Consider the following 13,457-nt stretch of genomic DNA (forward strand, 5'->3'; position numbering starts at 1 on the left):
TTGGTGCCATCAACTAACCACTATGCTCAACACTTCCCACTGTCCAATCACTGATCATTGTTGTACTCAACAACCAATGACTGATCTCCATTGTTGCCTTGAACTAACCACTGAGCTCCATTGTATACATTGACCAACTACCGACAAACCACTTATCACCATCAGATGAAACAATGAACCACGGATCACCACTATTCCCATTGACCACTGATCACCATTGTTCCCAAAGTCAAACCACTGATCATTATTGTTCTCAGCAACCAATGACTTGTGTTCTTTTTAGTTAATTGTAAATTTTCCTTAGCTATATTTACATTTACATTTAGACATTTGCAGTTGTTAAAGGGGAAAATGAATGGAAATTCATTATAAAAAATTAAAAGGATTTAAAGCTAGTTCATTCATCCAATACCATGTTCCTTTGTGTCTGTTTCCTGACTGCTCACTATTATTGCTTTGTTTTGTTCTTTATTTGTGGATACACTATGTAACAAGCTTGTGTTGTCGTGAACAAAAGCTGTTTTTGCTACAAGAAATAACTTCTGTAAATACTTTTATTCTATCCCTTGCAATCCAATTCAATTCTATTCTATTCAATTCTATCCTGTTTTACTCTATTCTCTTCTACTTTATTTTATCCTATTCTTTTCTGTTTTCCTCTACTCTTCTGTACTGTAATCTCTTTTGTTGTATTCAATGCTTAAGGACCAATGACTCTAAAGACTCAAAAGAAAGTTCAATAATTATTGTCCTAGAATCCTTAAAGTGTTTTGCTAGAGGAACAAAGTCAACCTTTCCCTAACCTTAAAAGGTTATAAACTTGAAGTGAAACGTGAAGCTATAAACTTTAGACGAAAACATTTTTTTCCAATTAGAATATTGGTTACGTACAATATCGAATTATTGTATCAAACAGAAAAAAGAACAAGCTGTACAACAACTGAAACACGTCCAAAATATAGTCAACAAAGCAACCAATAAGCAACCAAACCAAATGCAAGGCCATTTTATAATCTATTGGATGCTGTGCCGATGAACATGTGCAAACAGGCTCTTCATTTTGATTGACCTTTTTATAATTTCTGCTGTGATTATAAAGAACTACTCCACTGCCACAACTGATATTTACACATGTCAAACAGGGAATCTGTGTCATGTATTTCAAGGACTAACACCCCGTCTCAACCACTGCTATTAAACATATCGTTTCTGACAGTCTCAGTGAAGTAAGTGACAAAATCTGTCAAATGTTTCTGAACATTTCTTTTTTTCAGTAAAAAGAAAACATAAGGCTTTAAATGATCCAGCATTGTTTATTGGCAGCAACTGAGAATGAAATTCCACAACCTTTAGAGGAGAGTACCATGTGACCAGCTATAGGGCACATCTCAACTTGCAAATATCATCAAATCTTCCTCTTCTTGTGCTAATAGTCAACTGAAGCTATCTCAGTTATCATAGATGAACGTTCACATTTACACTGTGACTCCCAAAGAGAAGGGCCGTATTCAGAGTCCATGAGATCCGTAATATCATAATATGTCAATATTAACACAGGGAGAGTTCTTCATATTCAAATTTTGGGTTATACAGGTATGGAAGTTGATATTCTCCATGGCATCATTCATGAGAGTTCAGATTGTTAATATTAATGATGCATCATTCACATCTCTGATGTTGCCAGATTTTGAAAAAAAAAGAAAAAAAAAAATCAAAAAAGTAAACTTAAGGAAAGAATAAGAATAAAGAATAAGAAAGTATCCTCTCAGGTTAAAATGGTTCTTCATGGGTTTTTTGGTGGTGATTGGATTATAAAGAGTTATAAAGAGTCAGTATAAAAATAAACAAGCAAAAAGATGAACATACAAATATAAAGATAAATATATTTGTGCAATGGACTGGATGCACAGCAGCAGAAATTGTGATGCTTCCACAGAGGAAAAAAAAATGAAACAAGGAAATGAACCTATGAACTATTTGTAATCTTGTACTGTGTGTGTGTTGATGGAGGCTTTTAATCCACAAATTTGAGCTCATATTCATTTAAAATGAAATCCCATTTGTTTGGTAAAATCAATGAACTCTTCTGAACACGGTTCGAATGATAATGTGATCAAGCATGCATGCTATGATTTAAATAATTCTTTGATCAGAATTTTCTCCACACTGCTTGTCTAAGAAAAAAAAAATAAATCTCATAGAATTTACATGGATAATACAATAAATGAATAAATAATATAAAATGTATGTTTTTAGGTTTAGTTTGAGTTTTTTTTTTTCTATTTACAGATCAACCTTTCCACAAATTCCAATGTGGTACATTTGGATCATACTTAATACTGTTCCTAACAGTGTTATAATGAAGGTAACTCATATAACCTACTCATGAAACCTTTAGTTATGTCTGAAATTTGAATACTGATGTACACTGTTTCTGTATTACAGTAACTTTCACTACGTGAACTCTGAATACAGCCCATATACAGTATATTATACTGGGAGAAAAATCCACACAAGATACAAATCAAAGCTGAGTTTCCTCAAATGCATTATAGCTATAAGAACATTATAAATACTGCTTGTAGATAATGAATTGAATTTATCAGTGTTAATTCAATACACTGTAAATGTGCAGAACTGATTCAGTATTGTTTATGTTACTGTGCTCCTGGACAGTTTGGTATTTGTTTTTAGTTTTATACAATTCATTTGATGCATCCCATTTTTGTCAGGCATCAGGTCTGAGAAATAAAAGATTCAACTACTGTATACAGGATTGAGTGTGTAAACTCATAGGTAAATAACATTGTAGATTTGTCCACTGTTTTTGTCTCAAATGGTCCATTGTGCTTGCACAAGACTAAAGCAACAGATATCACAGATGTTTGGTTTATATTTGTTCTTCAGTCAGGCATAGAGAAAAAGCGCTTACGTTCCTGAATGCACACACACACACACACCCAAACACACACACACGCACGCACTCACATATATATAATACCTTGGAATGATCTAGAAACAGAGATATCCCAAATATCAGTTCAAACCTTAAGAGGCCTTTTGTTTACCTCCATCAGAGGCAGCCCTAGTCTTCATCTTCAGTCAACTTGAACAAAATGACATTAAATCCCGGTTTCCTCCAAAGGCGCCTCTAAACACTTGAAGTGATGCATGAGGAGCTATAGAAAAGATACGCAAGGCTGTGATTCTTTCCTCCACACATTTCAGCCTAGTTTAGAGCATTGCACATTAATTTGGTTATCAAACGCTGCAGGCACCACACTCATAAATGTCCCTAGAAAATGTAGGCCTTGGAGCTAAAATTATTCACAAACAATAAACTCTGATATCGACTCTGCATAATGATATGTACATATGTACAAGGATGATTTCCAATTAGAGTAACCATACACCAGGCTTCAGGTCCATTAATAAACTGTCTTGTCAAATCCACCATTCCACAGAAATACACAGATAGCACAATAAAACATGGCGGAGGCAGTTTTTTTTTTTGTTTTCCCACAGTTCTGATTTAAAAAAAACAACATTGCAGTTGGTCCTTTGGCCCAGGCTCTGTGTCTGTCCCACACAAGTGTTTTACTGCTCCCAGCTCAGCAGAAGGATGAGCAGCAGACAGGTGAGTACAGGCAGATATACACGAGTAGACACCTGGCCAGAGTTAGGGTGTGTGTCGATGGGAATGGTGGAGTCACCCCAAAGTCTCTCCCTTTCGGTGTCCTGAGAAACAAATAAGCCATAAGAGATAAATTAGCAACTCAATATACTCTAAAATGTCCTATTTACTGTTTCCTGTCTGTCACTAGGTTTAACTTGGTTCTTATTCTTCACAGCTTTAGTGTTTAAAAATATATTTAAATAGTTTATTAATGAAAGGCTTATTAATGAAAGGCAGGTAAGGTGACTGTATAACAGAGTAAATATAATTAGTGAGTTGTTATGTTGTGGTTATAAAGGGGAGTTGTTATAGTATACAGTGTTATAGACAGACAGACAGAGAGAGAGAGAGAGAGAGAGAGAGAGAGAGAGAGAGAGAAATGCGCTGGAGACAAACAGACTGAGATAGACAGATGAACACAGGTATACACAGTAAATGAAAATTCAACAGTTCAACATATTTGACAAAATTAATGGCACCCCTAAATATTCCTGGGATTTGCTCCGGATCAACTGAGACCATGACCAGGAGTGGTTAATGATTAAATAAATGTGAGAATGAATGAATAAATGTGAGAAAGAATGAATGAGAGAATGCGTAAATGTATGAGAGAATGAGAATGAATAAATAAGAGAACTAGAGAGTGAATGAATGAGAAAATGAATGACTGAATTAATTAATGAACGAACAAACGAACGGACAAACAAACGAACAAATGAAAAAACAAATGAGAGATTTAATGAATGTATGAGTATGAAAATGAATAAATGAGAGAATTAGAGCATGAAGGAATGAGAGAATGAAGGAATGAGAGAAACAATGAACGAACGAACGAATAAACGAATGAACGAATGAACAGGCAGTACAAACAGACAATGAATATGAATAAATCCACTCTGGAATTGTTCAAAATTGCCATAAATTGGACCTATGAGCTCAGTGCACTGTATAATATAGTGATAAGTCACTGAATATTTGGTGCTGTTTTGTGGTTAATGGTGCAGGAGCTCTTGTGAAGATTGATAGCACCATGACTTCTGCTAAGTACCAGGATACTTTACCACAAACCGGGTTGCCTTTGTCAACAAGAATATGACTTCATCCTCAAATTGGTTGCAAATATTTGCGTCTCAAGATTTTAAACAACTGAGAAGCTTACCTAAGTATATAACAACCATTAATATACAGATAGTCTTTGTATAATATAATTACAAATAGTCACTCTGTGCTGCTATTTTATCTGGATGGGGGTGCCAATAATTTTAAAACCAGTGTTCTAACAAACAAAAAATGCGATACTACATCAACAATGTATGTTTAACCTCAGAATATGCAATACTCATTTTTCATCAGTTTCTAATTATAAAATTGAGTTTAAAATATATTTCATAATTCTAAAATTATTAATATTGGCTAACACCTTAATAAAGCAGTATTTGAACCAATACTGTTCAATGCCTTATAGGAAACTATGCAAGAACTAAAAAAAGAAGAAGTGAGTAGTTTGTTAACTCCTGTTATTCCTATAAAATTGTAAGAACTACTAGTTAATTACTCAGTAAGAACATAAGTAGGAGTTTGTTATTAGATCTGTAGGAAAAATACTGACTATCTACTAACTACTACCTAAGTATGGTTCTTTTATAATAGCTAGGGATTAATTACTGATCATACTGACATTAATTCTCTATAACAAATCCTGACCCTCCTACTGGAGATGTTCTACCCAATACACCTCAACCTACTCCAATGCCTCACTAACTAACGTAAACATTTCTGTAATTATTTAGGTTTAGAAATTGTGTAAAAGTGTCCAGTACTGGCTTGTTCTTCAGTAGTTAATGATTACATAGCATTATAACACATTGATAATGAATTACTAAATTTTATCAATTAAAAAAAATATATATTTGGTTATTACAGCTTTGAAACTTCGTAGATTTTTGTTGTCAGTTTCTCTCTTTGGACCTTGACTGGCTAAATAAACACAGCACACCAATTATCTAGGAAAAGTACCTAAATAATTTAGATAAATATTTATATTTCGGATACTGAGAAATTGAAATAGGTTTATTCAGAATATATTAAGTAATACATCAGGAGGAAGGTAACGCTTAGCTATTGAGGGTTAATGCTTTATGCTAATGCTTATTTTTTTTTTGAGGGTTAAGGTATTAGATCAAAATATGATATTATATAAAAGAGCCATAGTTATCTTGTCCTTCTGTAATAGAGATGTAAGACTTAATTTACAATTAGTTAACCTATTCACACTGATATACTTATTGAGTAATCAACTAATTTACTGTAAAAATATTATATAGAACCTTTGGGTTCTTAACTTAGCTCTGAAGAACAAATAATGTCAAAAGGTTTCTACAGTGACACCAAATTGTCTGCACAGTAAAATCATTCTTATAGTTAAAAATTATATCGGAGATATAATTCCTATATTCTCTTCATTCTTACACTATTCACTCCTAATTTAGGTGTTTTTTTTTTTAATAATTTTTTTTATTGTTTATTACTGAATATTGTATATTGATTCAAATTGTAATTTTACTGTGGTTATTTAAGCTGTTAATAATATGAAACATTTAACATATTTCAGATATCTGTAATATTTTCAGTACAAAGCAACAGTAAAAAAAAATCCAATCTATGTAAATGAATAAAAACACAAAGGTTTCTATAAAACCTTTTCACAGGCTAAACAGAATTCGAAGGAATGAACCCTTTAATTATCCATATAGAACTATTTCTTCTAAGAGTGAAGTTCTTAGTATTTCATAGTAATAAGAACTACTCGTTCCTTCCTGCAAAGTTGCCTATGAGTTCTTGAGCGGTGCTGTGAAGTGTAACCTTGTCTTAGTTGGCATTAGTTTCACTAAAGTGCGTTAAACCATAGAACAAGAGAAGCAAACTTTATTTTCACTTCGGAATTTTTTTGTGTGAAATTTCAAGACTCCACAATACATCAAATCTCTGAATCTTCAGAAATGAAAGGAGCGCTCTTGCTTTAGCGACATGCCAAGAAGAGATTGGCAGCAAAGTGCCGTCTTCTCTCTTCTCCATTCCCTAACCTTCACCTGTCTGGAAATGGTTGGGCTCGCAATGTTCTCTTCTGTATCCATGGAGACAAAGCCTGAAGAACTGTTTCGTGCGTCTCTGTCCGTCACAGGGATTCGACGATCTGTTTGGCTGGGAGTGGGTGTGTGGTCCATTCCATTCCCAAACATCAAAAGAGCGTTGTCTATTCACATAAAGAAAAACACACAACAGGTTGAGAGTCAGAGACTTTTTTGGAATTAGAACAGCAAATTGCCCTGTATCGTCCTGAATCCCACTTTAGATAGACTCCTGCTTCTTTTATAAGGCGGATATTTGAATTCAGAGCGCTGAGAGAGGCAGCCGGACTGGGCCACCTCGAATAGGCAAGACGAGCACTCAGTATTCCTCAGCGGTCCCTGAGCTGCACCTGCCTCTCCACTTCCTCTCATTAACTCCCTCACAAGTGGCTCAGCTAAATGGCTCTCAGGATCCACAAACTCCTCCGCACACATCCCTCATTTCATAGAAGAGCAGAAGAGTTCGTTTGCATGAGACATCTCTGTTTGAACAGGCTCGCGGCACCAATAATAGAGATGAATCATTTATAATTTAAAAAAGAAAAAACAGACAGGTTTGCTATAAGGACGTGTAAGAGTGACAGGGAAAAGAGGAAAAGAGGATAGAGAGGTAGGCATTAGTACGGGAAGCACCTGCTGAGTCTGAGAGGTTCTAAGAGGGGAAAGAAAAAGCATTCCTCAGACACTGGCCACAATAGTCCCTGGTCATTTGCCTTGTCTCTGATCATGACAAGATATTACGAAATAAGAGAAACACTGAACGAGAGATGCAGAGAAAAAGAAGGTGAGAGAAACAGAGAATGAGAGCAAGCAAGAAGCATCCTCTAGTGATTCATACGTCTCGTCATTATACGTTGACAAATGCATGCATTTTCTCCATTTAAAATATTAATAGAAAAGAACATTTCCATGAATGAAAGCAAGGAGGAAAGAAATCCTTCCTGCCTGAATGATGCATGAGGACACAAGGCATGTAAGACAGATGGGTTGATTGTTTTTTCATGTGTTTGTTGATTGGTAGAGCGTGAACTTGCTCATGTGAAGATATTGGGTCTCGGCCTTAACACGACGACTGGCTAATATTCTCTCTTAAGGCCACAATCATAAATCATTATGTAATAATGCCTCATCTGATAATGTGTTGTGATTCCTTGTTAACGGTGGTGTCACTATTCACTGCGATACCATTCTAAATAAAAAACATAACTTGCATAATGTGAATAGTTAATAAGAGTTGTAAGGGTGTAAATTCGATTATTTATTTATTTATTTATTTTGGACAGACAGACATTTACTCATTTTCTTTATTTTAAAAGTGAAATTTAATTTTGAAAACCAAAGTTCAAAGCCATCATAATAAGGACAGCATTTAGCATGTTATTTAGCTAGTTCTTAGGTTTTTAGTACTGTGAACTGACCACAAATATTTAATACTTAATACAGCATTGTTTAAAAATGTATTATAATGAATGACAAAATGGCAATAATATGACATAATAATAATAAGATATTCTAAATGATAAGCCTAAATCTGATACAATAATATAAAAGTCATACTATAACTATGAAAGTCACGTTTATAAAGAACTTTGAAAGTTATAATTTTCATAAATTTAGAATTCAGTGCTATGTGTACGACATATATGTATTTGTGTGTGTGTGTGTGTGTGTGTGTGTGTGTGTGTGTGTGTGTGTGTGTGTGTGAATATTTATATATATTTATACAATAGTAAGGAAATCTATACAGAGTTAATCCTAATGACTTTGTGTAAACATACTACACCCATAAAAGTGGCTCTGGGTTCTTGAGTATTGCTGATTATATGAATGTGTGAAAAAACACTACATATACTGCTTTCTTTACATTACAGAATAAATGTTGCAAGGAGATGCAATGCATTTACATGAATAATTTAAAAAAAATGTGTATAATACCTTATAAACTGACTTATTATGAATGTAAGCACACAGAATCTCATAGGGCATAATTTAAGTCTAATGAAATGAAAACATAGAGATGTGGCAGCTTAGTGGTTAATCTGTTGGCCTGCTGATTGGAAGGTTGTGAGTTCAAATCCCAGGTCCACCAAGCTGCCACTGCTGGGCCCCTGAGCAATGCCCTTAATGCTCAGTTGTATAAAATGATGTTATAATGCTTTATGAATATGGGCTAGTGCGTTTTTTTCAATAAGGTAAACACAAGCCACATTCAGTTCCTCAGTGCTGTCCAGTCTATCTGCATCTAATCGTAGCATGAAATCAAATCTTGTTAAAGGTTGAGCTAATTAGAAGCATTCAAAAGTATTCACTTCAGAGATAATCTGTTCTGATCTGTTCATCGATGTACTTGTTATTTACAAAGGCAGTCATCATATCTCTCAACACTACAACGGAAAGCAAAGAAGGGCAACAGTACCTCTACTGTAGCAGCTCATTAAACAAATATGCCATCACAACGCTCAGACTTGAGATTTTAAAGCAAGCACAAGCATGCACCGAGGTTGTTCTGCCATAATTATGAATGCAATATGGTCGCTGTTATAATGCACATTTTCTTCCACATCAGTTCATTTCTGAGAAACAGAAAAGCACAGCTGCACACATCCAGATCTTAAAAGTAAAATGCATTTCTGTCACTTCTGATCAAATGATGATGTTAATGTAGCCACGCTGATAATATACAAGTCACTGGGCAGTTATAACCTCACGCCCTTGATTACTGTAGAACTCGGATGAGCTCATTGGAAACTGGTGAATGTAATATAGACATATCAGGCTTCAGTGAGTATTATAATCAGAAGAGTGCATGGGAGACTTACTGAGACAGATGTTGTTGGTGAAATAATCCAGAAACTCTGTGCACTGCTGTCTCTGATTGCCGCTCGCTGAGCATGTACACCAGGGCGCCACGTTGGATGTGGTGTTGTCCGCGTAATTTGGAGTGATGGGACTGCCTGCACACAAGACACTTTTTTTATAGAACGTTTTTCTCTGGAAAAACAGACAAATCGGAAGATCACTGGAATAAACTCAGAAAATTTGTCCCTGCTACTTAATTTGAAGCAAAAACAACACAAACTGATGCTAAAAAAGGTCTTTATTTGCAGGCAAATATGATCATTTGTCTTCTCATCAAAAATTACATTGGATATATTCATTCATAGAATCATTTATCATTTTCACTTGATCCTGCTCAGGCTAGAAGTGGATCTGGATTGTATCCCAGGGAAATTGGATTTGTGAATGGGATGCCAGTCATCCAGCAAAGGACACCATACACACACACACACACAAGCACACACACACCACACATTCATACAGTGGGACAATTTAGTGTTGCCAATCCACTAACAAGCTTGTGGAAGGAAACCAGACAACCCAGAGGAAACATGAGAAGAGCATGATGGAACAGAGTGGAACCGTGGATCCTAAAGATGTGAGGCAACGATGCTACCCAATATACCAACTTTTATTTAATATTTGAGAAATAAGATAAAGTGTCAAATCTTGTGCAGTTAATGAATGTTGTTTGAAGTCTTTAACTGTTGCCATAGAAACAGACTTCTCACTCTGACTGGCTCTACATGTGAACCTTTCCCACAATTCCACTCTTTAAGAAATAGGTTCATTAATGCTTGCATTATTAAGCTTTCTACAATGGCTCTGCATAAAAACGTCAAGGCTTCAGTATTCACTAATCTTTGCAACGTCTGCGACACTAAGATAGCGGTTTTATGCTTACATGAATCTTTTGAAAGGAGTTGCTGGTGAGTTTTGAATCTCATGCCTGTGCTTTAATTAGAGTTGTTCATTTGTTACCATACAGGCAGCTTCCTCGCTCTGGTTAGCTTTGCATGTGAATGCTAAATATTGATTCTAATAAAAAAATGAATGCCAATCAAGAAGCACCTTTAATCATTTATTTAGCTTTGAGTGTTTCATAATGGGCAAACAGAAAGACGTAAAACAACAGACAAAAATGTTCAACATTGTCTAATTCCTATGGCATAAGGAATAAAACACCTCCTATAGCACACCCTGTCTTGTTTTATTCCTTTTTTGCTTATCTGTTCTTCTTCCCCAGAGTTGAGTTAACTTTTTATTTCTAGTAGATAAAAGATTTTATATTGCCCGTAAGGCAGGTTGATCTGTCACATTTCAAAAACAATAACCAAGCTGTCACAATAAAGCATTTAACAGATTTAATGTATTTACACAATTCACAATATTTGTGACACAGCAGAGTTAAATAAAGTGACACGAAGAAACAAACCAAAACTTTCACACCTTCTTTCACCTAAAGATTCGTATTATCTCTTCATTCTATCCCACTTGAATATGAATACCTTTACTGGCATAATACACACACATACACACTCACTCAAATACACACTTTTTGTGTACATGAAATGCCAAGACAAAAAGTTGGATTGCTAACTCATGTTGAAAGTGCTCCTCCAACCTCAGGTAGACTAATAAAACCACCCAAGTGAGAGTGTGTGTATGTGTGATTGGTGTGGTAGGTCTATGACCTGCTGGTGGCAACACTTTTGAAATGCATTAAGACTGTCTAGGTTTGTGTTTTAAAGGCCAGAAAAAAATCGGCTCGTTTCCAGAGGTGATATAAAACGATGTACATTTCAAGCCAATCGCCATCAAAGGTATTTCAGAGAGCAATAACAACTCCTGCACTTCAGAGACTGGATTTGGATGGCCTTGTATCCAAGCCTCTAATAAAATATTCTGTCTCTGTCCCTCTATTATTCATATACACACAAACACACACAAACACCAAAACTTTTCTGTCTGTACCTGTTACTTATCCTTATTATCATTCATATTGGTTGTTGATCTGACATTTTTTGTTGTTGTTGTTGTTTCTCCACAGCATCTCTCTCTTTCACTCTCTTTCTCTTTTTTCAATTCAAGCCTTTCCCTCCGTCTTTTTTTTTACCTACCTATTAGGCCGGTGTAGGCCACGAGACAGGCGGCGTAGTTGCCGTGCTTGCAGCCGCTGGCAGACTGCTCCTCTGGCTGACAGTCATACTGAAACTGGGCCAAACGGGACCTGGAGGACAACCAGAGAGCACAGGATATTCGTTAATACATGCTGAACACACACACACGGTAGAGAGATAATGAAAGATTCGGGCATCACGCTGGCCGATGCAGAGCAGGTCTCCCAGCACGATTATTACTACTGCCACCGAGGAACGCTTGACTTCAGAACAGCATGGTGTATCAACATGACGCCGCAGTTACTTTTATGAACTTCAGTGCAATTGAATTTTATCTGTAGAGCACAGTTTAACAATCTTTTTCCTTCTACTTTTCCTAGTGGGGGTTGCAGAGGAAACAGGCTCAGATGGTCAGACCAGACTTCTTTATCCTCTTTATTATCAGCCTATAGCCGGGTTCCATTCCAAATTGGCAATTAAATCTGGGACTAAACTGTCCATCATGCACTGACTACCATTGCACCTGACCCCCACACTTCATCTTACAGGTGCTAAGCCCAAATGTTGGCTTTCCTCCATTTCTGGGTTCAATAGTTGGCCAAGACACCAGACACTTGTCTACAAACATCAGACCCACATCTGGCTCCAGGGGACCCGGTAACACTGATTCAGTTAGGGTACAATTTATCTTTTTTGTACCTTACATGGCCTGGTCATTATAATCACTCTTTTTTTAGATCTGTTCACCAAGTTATAACACATTATAACACATAAGACACATTACATTTTAGAAGCACAGTATAAGCATTACAAGCATTAAGCTCCCAAGGACGTAGCCCTGAGGTTCACCAGAGTACACAAGTGCTGCATAAACAACATTTCAGCACTAGAACTATATCAAGCAATAACTGAATCAGAAATTCTTGATTCAAAGTCCGATAACAATAGAGTAAAGCAGTACAAAAGCTTCTGTCCATGCACAGCTCATAGTTTACTTTATCCCTTGTTATCCTTAAAATAGTGAATTTTTTTTGTGCTATTTATTGGATCAAATTCTATGTCTGGTTCTGCAACAAACTTTTTAAAACCAATTTAAAAGAGAGAGAGAGAGAGAGAGAGAGAGAGAGAGAGAGAGAGAGAGAGAGAGAGAGAGAGAGAGAGGAAAGCAAATCAAACATAAAATTCAGGGTTGAATTCTAAAACCCTGAAAAATGGAGCATTTAAAAAATTATATATATATATATATATATATATATATATATATGTATTTTTTATTATTTTTTTTTTTTTTCTTCATTTATTCATTATTTAACTAAGTAGAATATTTCTATGAATTCCCATTAAACTGAGACTTGAATGTCAGGGCGTGTGACTGATAGCATCTCTTAATAAACCACGATTTTAACCCTAGACGATGTTTTAATAATGCATATTACTATGTAGTGCATAATGTATGATTGCTCAACTTAAACAAACTTCACACCTGAACTTTTGAACTTTCTGAAAGTTTTATTTGTCCCCTGCCAGCAGCTTTTGCTTGTTTAACAAAGTTATAGTAAGTCTTAAGATGCAAAGCTAGAAGGAAAAAAGTCACAGACTATTTTTTTCTCTAGAGGCCTATTGAGCATTCAAGGTCCTACCTGACTATTCAACAGAGTTCAAGTACATTGACACTTTTTTATCCCCACCCACGTA

General features: G+C 35.6%; 1 protein-coding gene across 1 annotated transcript in view; it reads right to left on the reverse strand.

Annotated features, from left to right (window-relative positions):
• Positions 1–2,723: 2,723 nt before the first annotated feature.
• Positions 2,724–13,457, reverse strand: part of gfra4b (GDNF family receptor alpha 4b) — a 69,472-nt gene continuing 58,738 nt past the window's right edge. Inside the window, exons 5-8 of the mRNA XM_060886962.1 lie at positions 11,763–11,872; positions 9,624–9,758; positions 6,766–6,929; positions 2,724–3,738 (exon numbers count right to left, since the gene is read on the reverse strand). Coding sequence (XP_060742945.1) covers positions 3,598–3,738; positions 6,766–6,929; positions 9,624–9,758; positions 11,763–11,872 — 550 coding nt within the window. The 3' untranslated portion in view covers positions 2,724–3,597. The remainder of the gene's footprint in view (positions 3,739–6,765; positions 6,930–9,623; positions 9,759–11,762; positions 11,873–13,457) is intronic.

The sequence above is a fragment of the Tachysurus vachellii genome, chromosome 14, assembly GCF_030014155.1.
Source record: "Tachysurus vachellii isolate PV-2020 chromosome 14, HZAU_Pvac_v1, whole genome shotgun sequence".
Classification (NCBI taxonomy): Eukaryota; Metazoa; Chordata; class Actinopteri; order Siluriformes; family Bagridae; genus Tachysurus; species Tachysurus vachellii.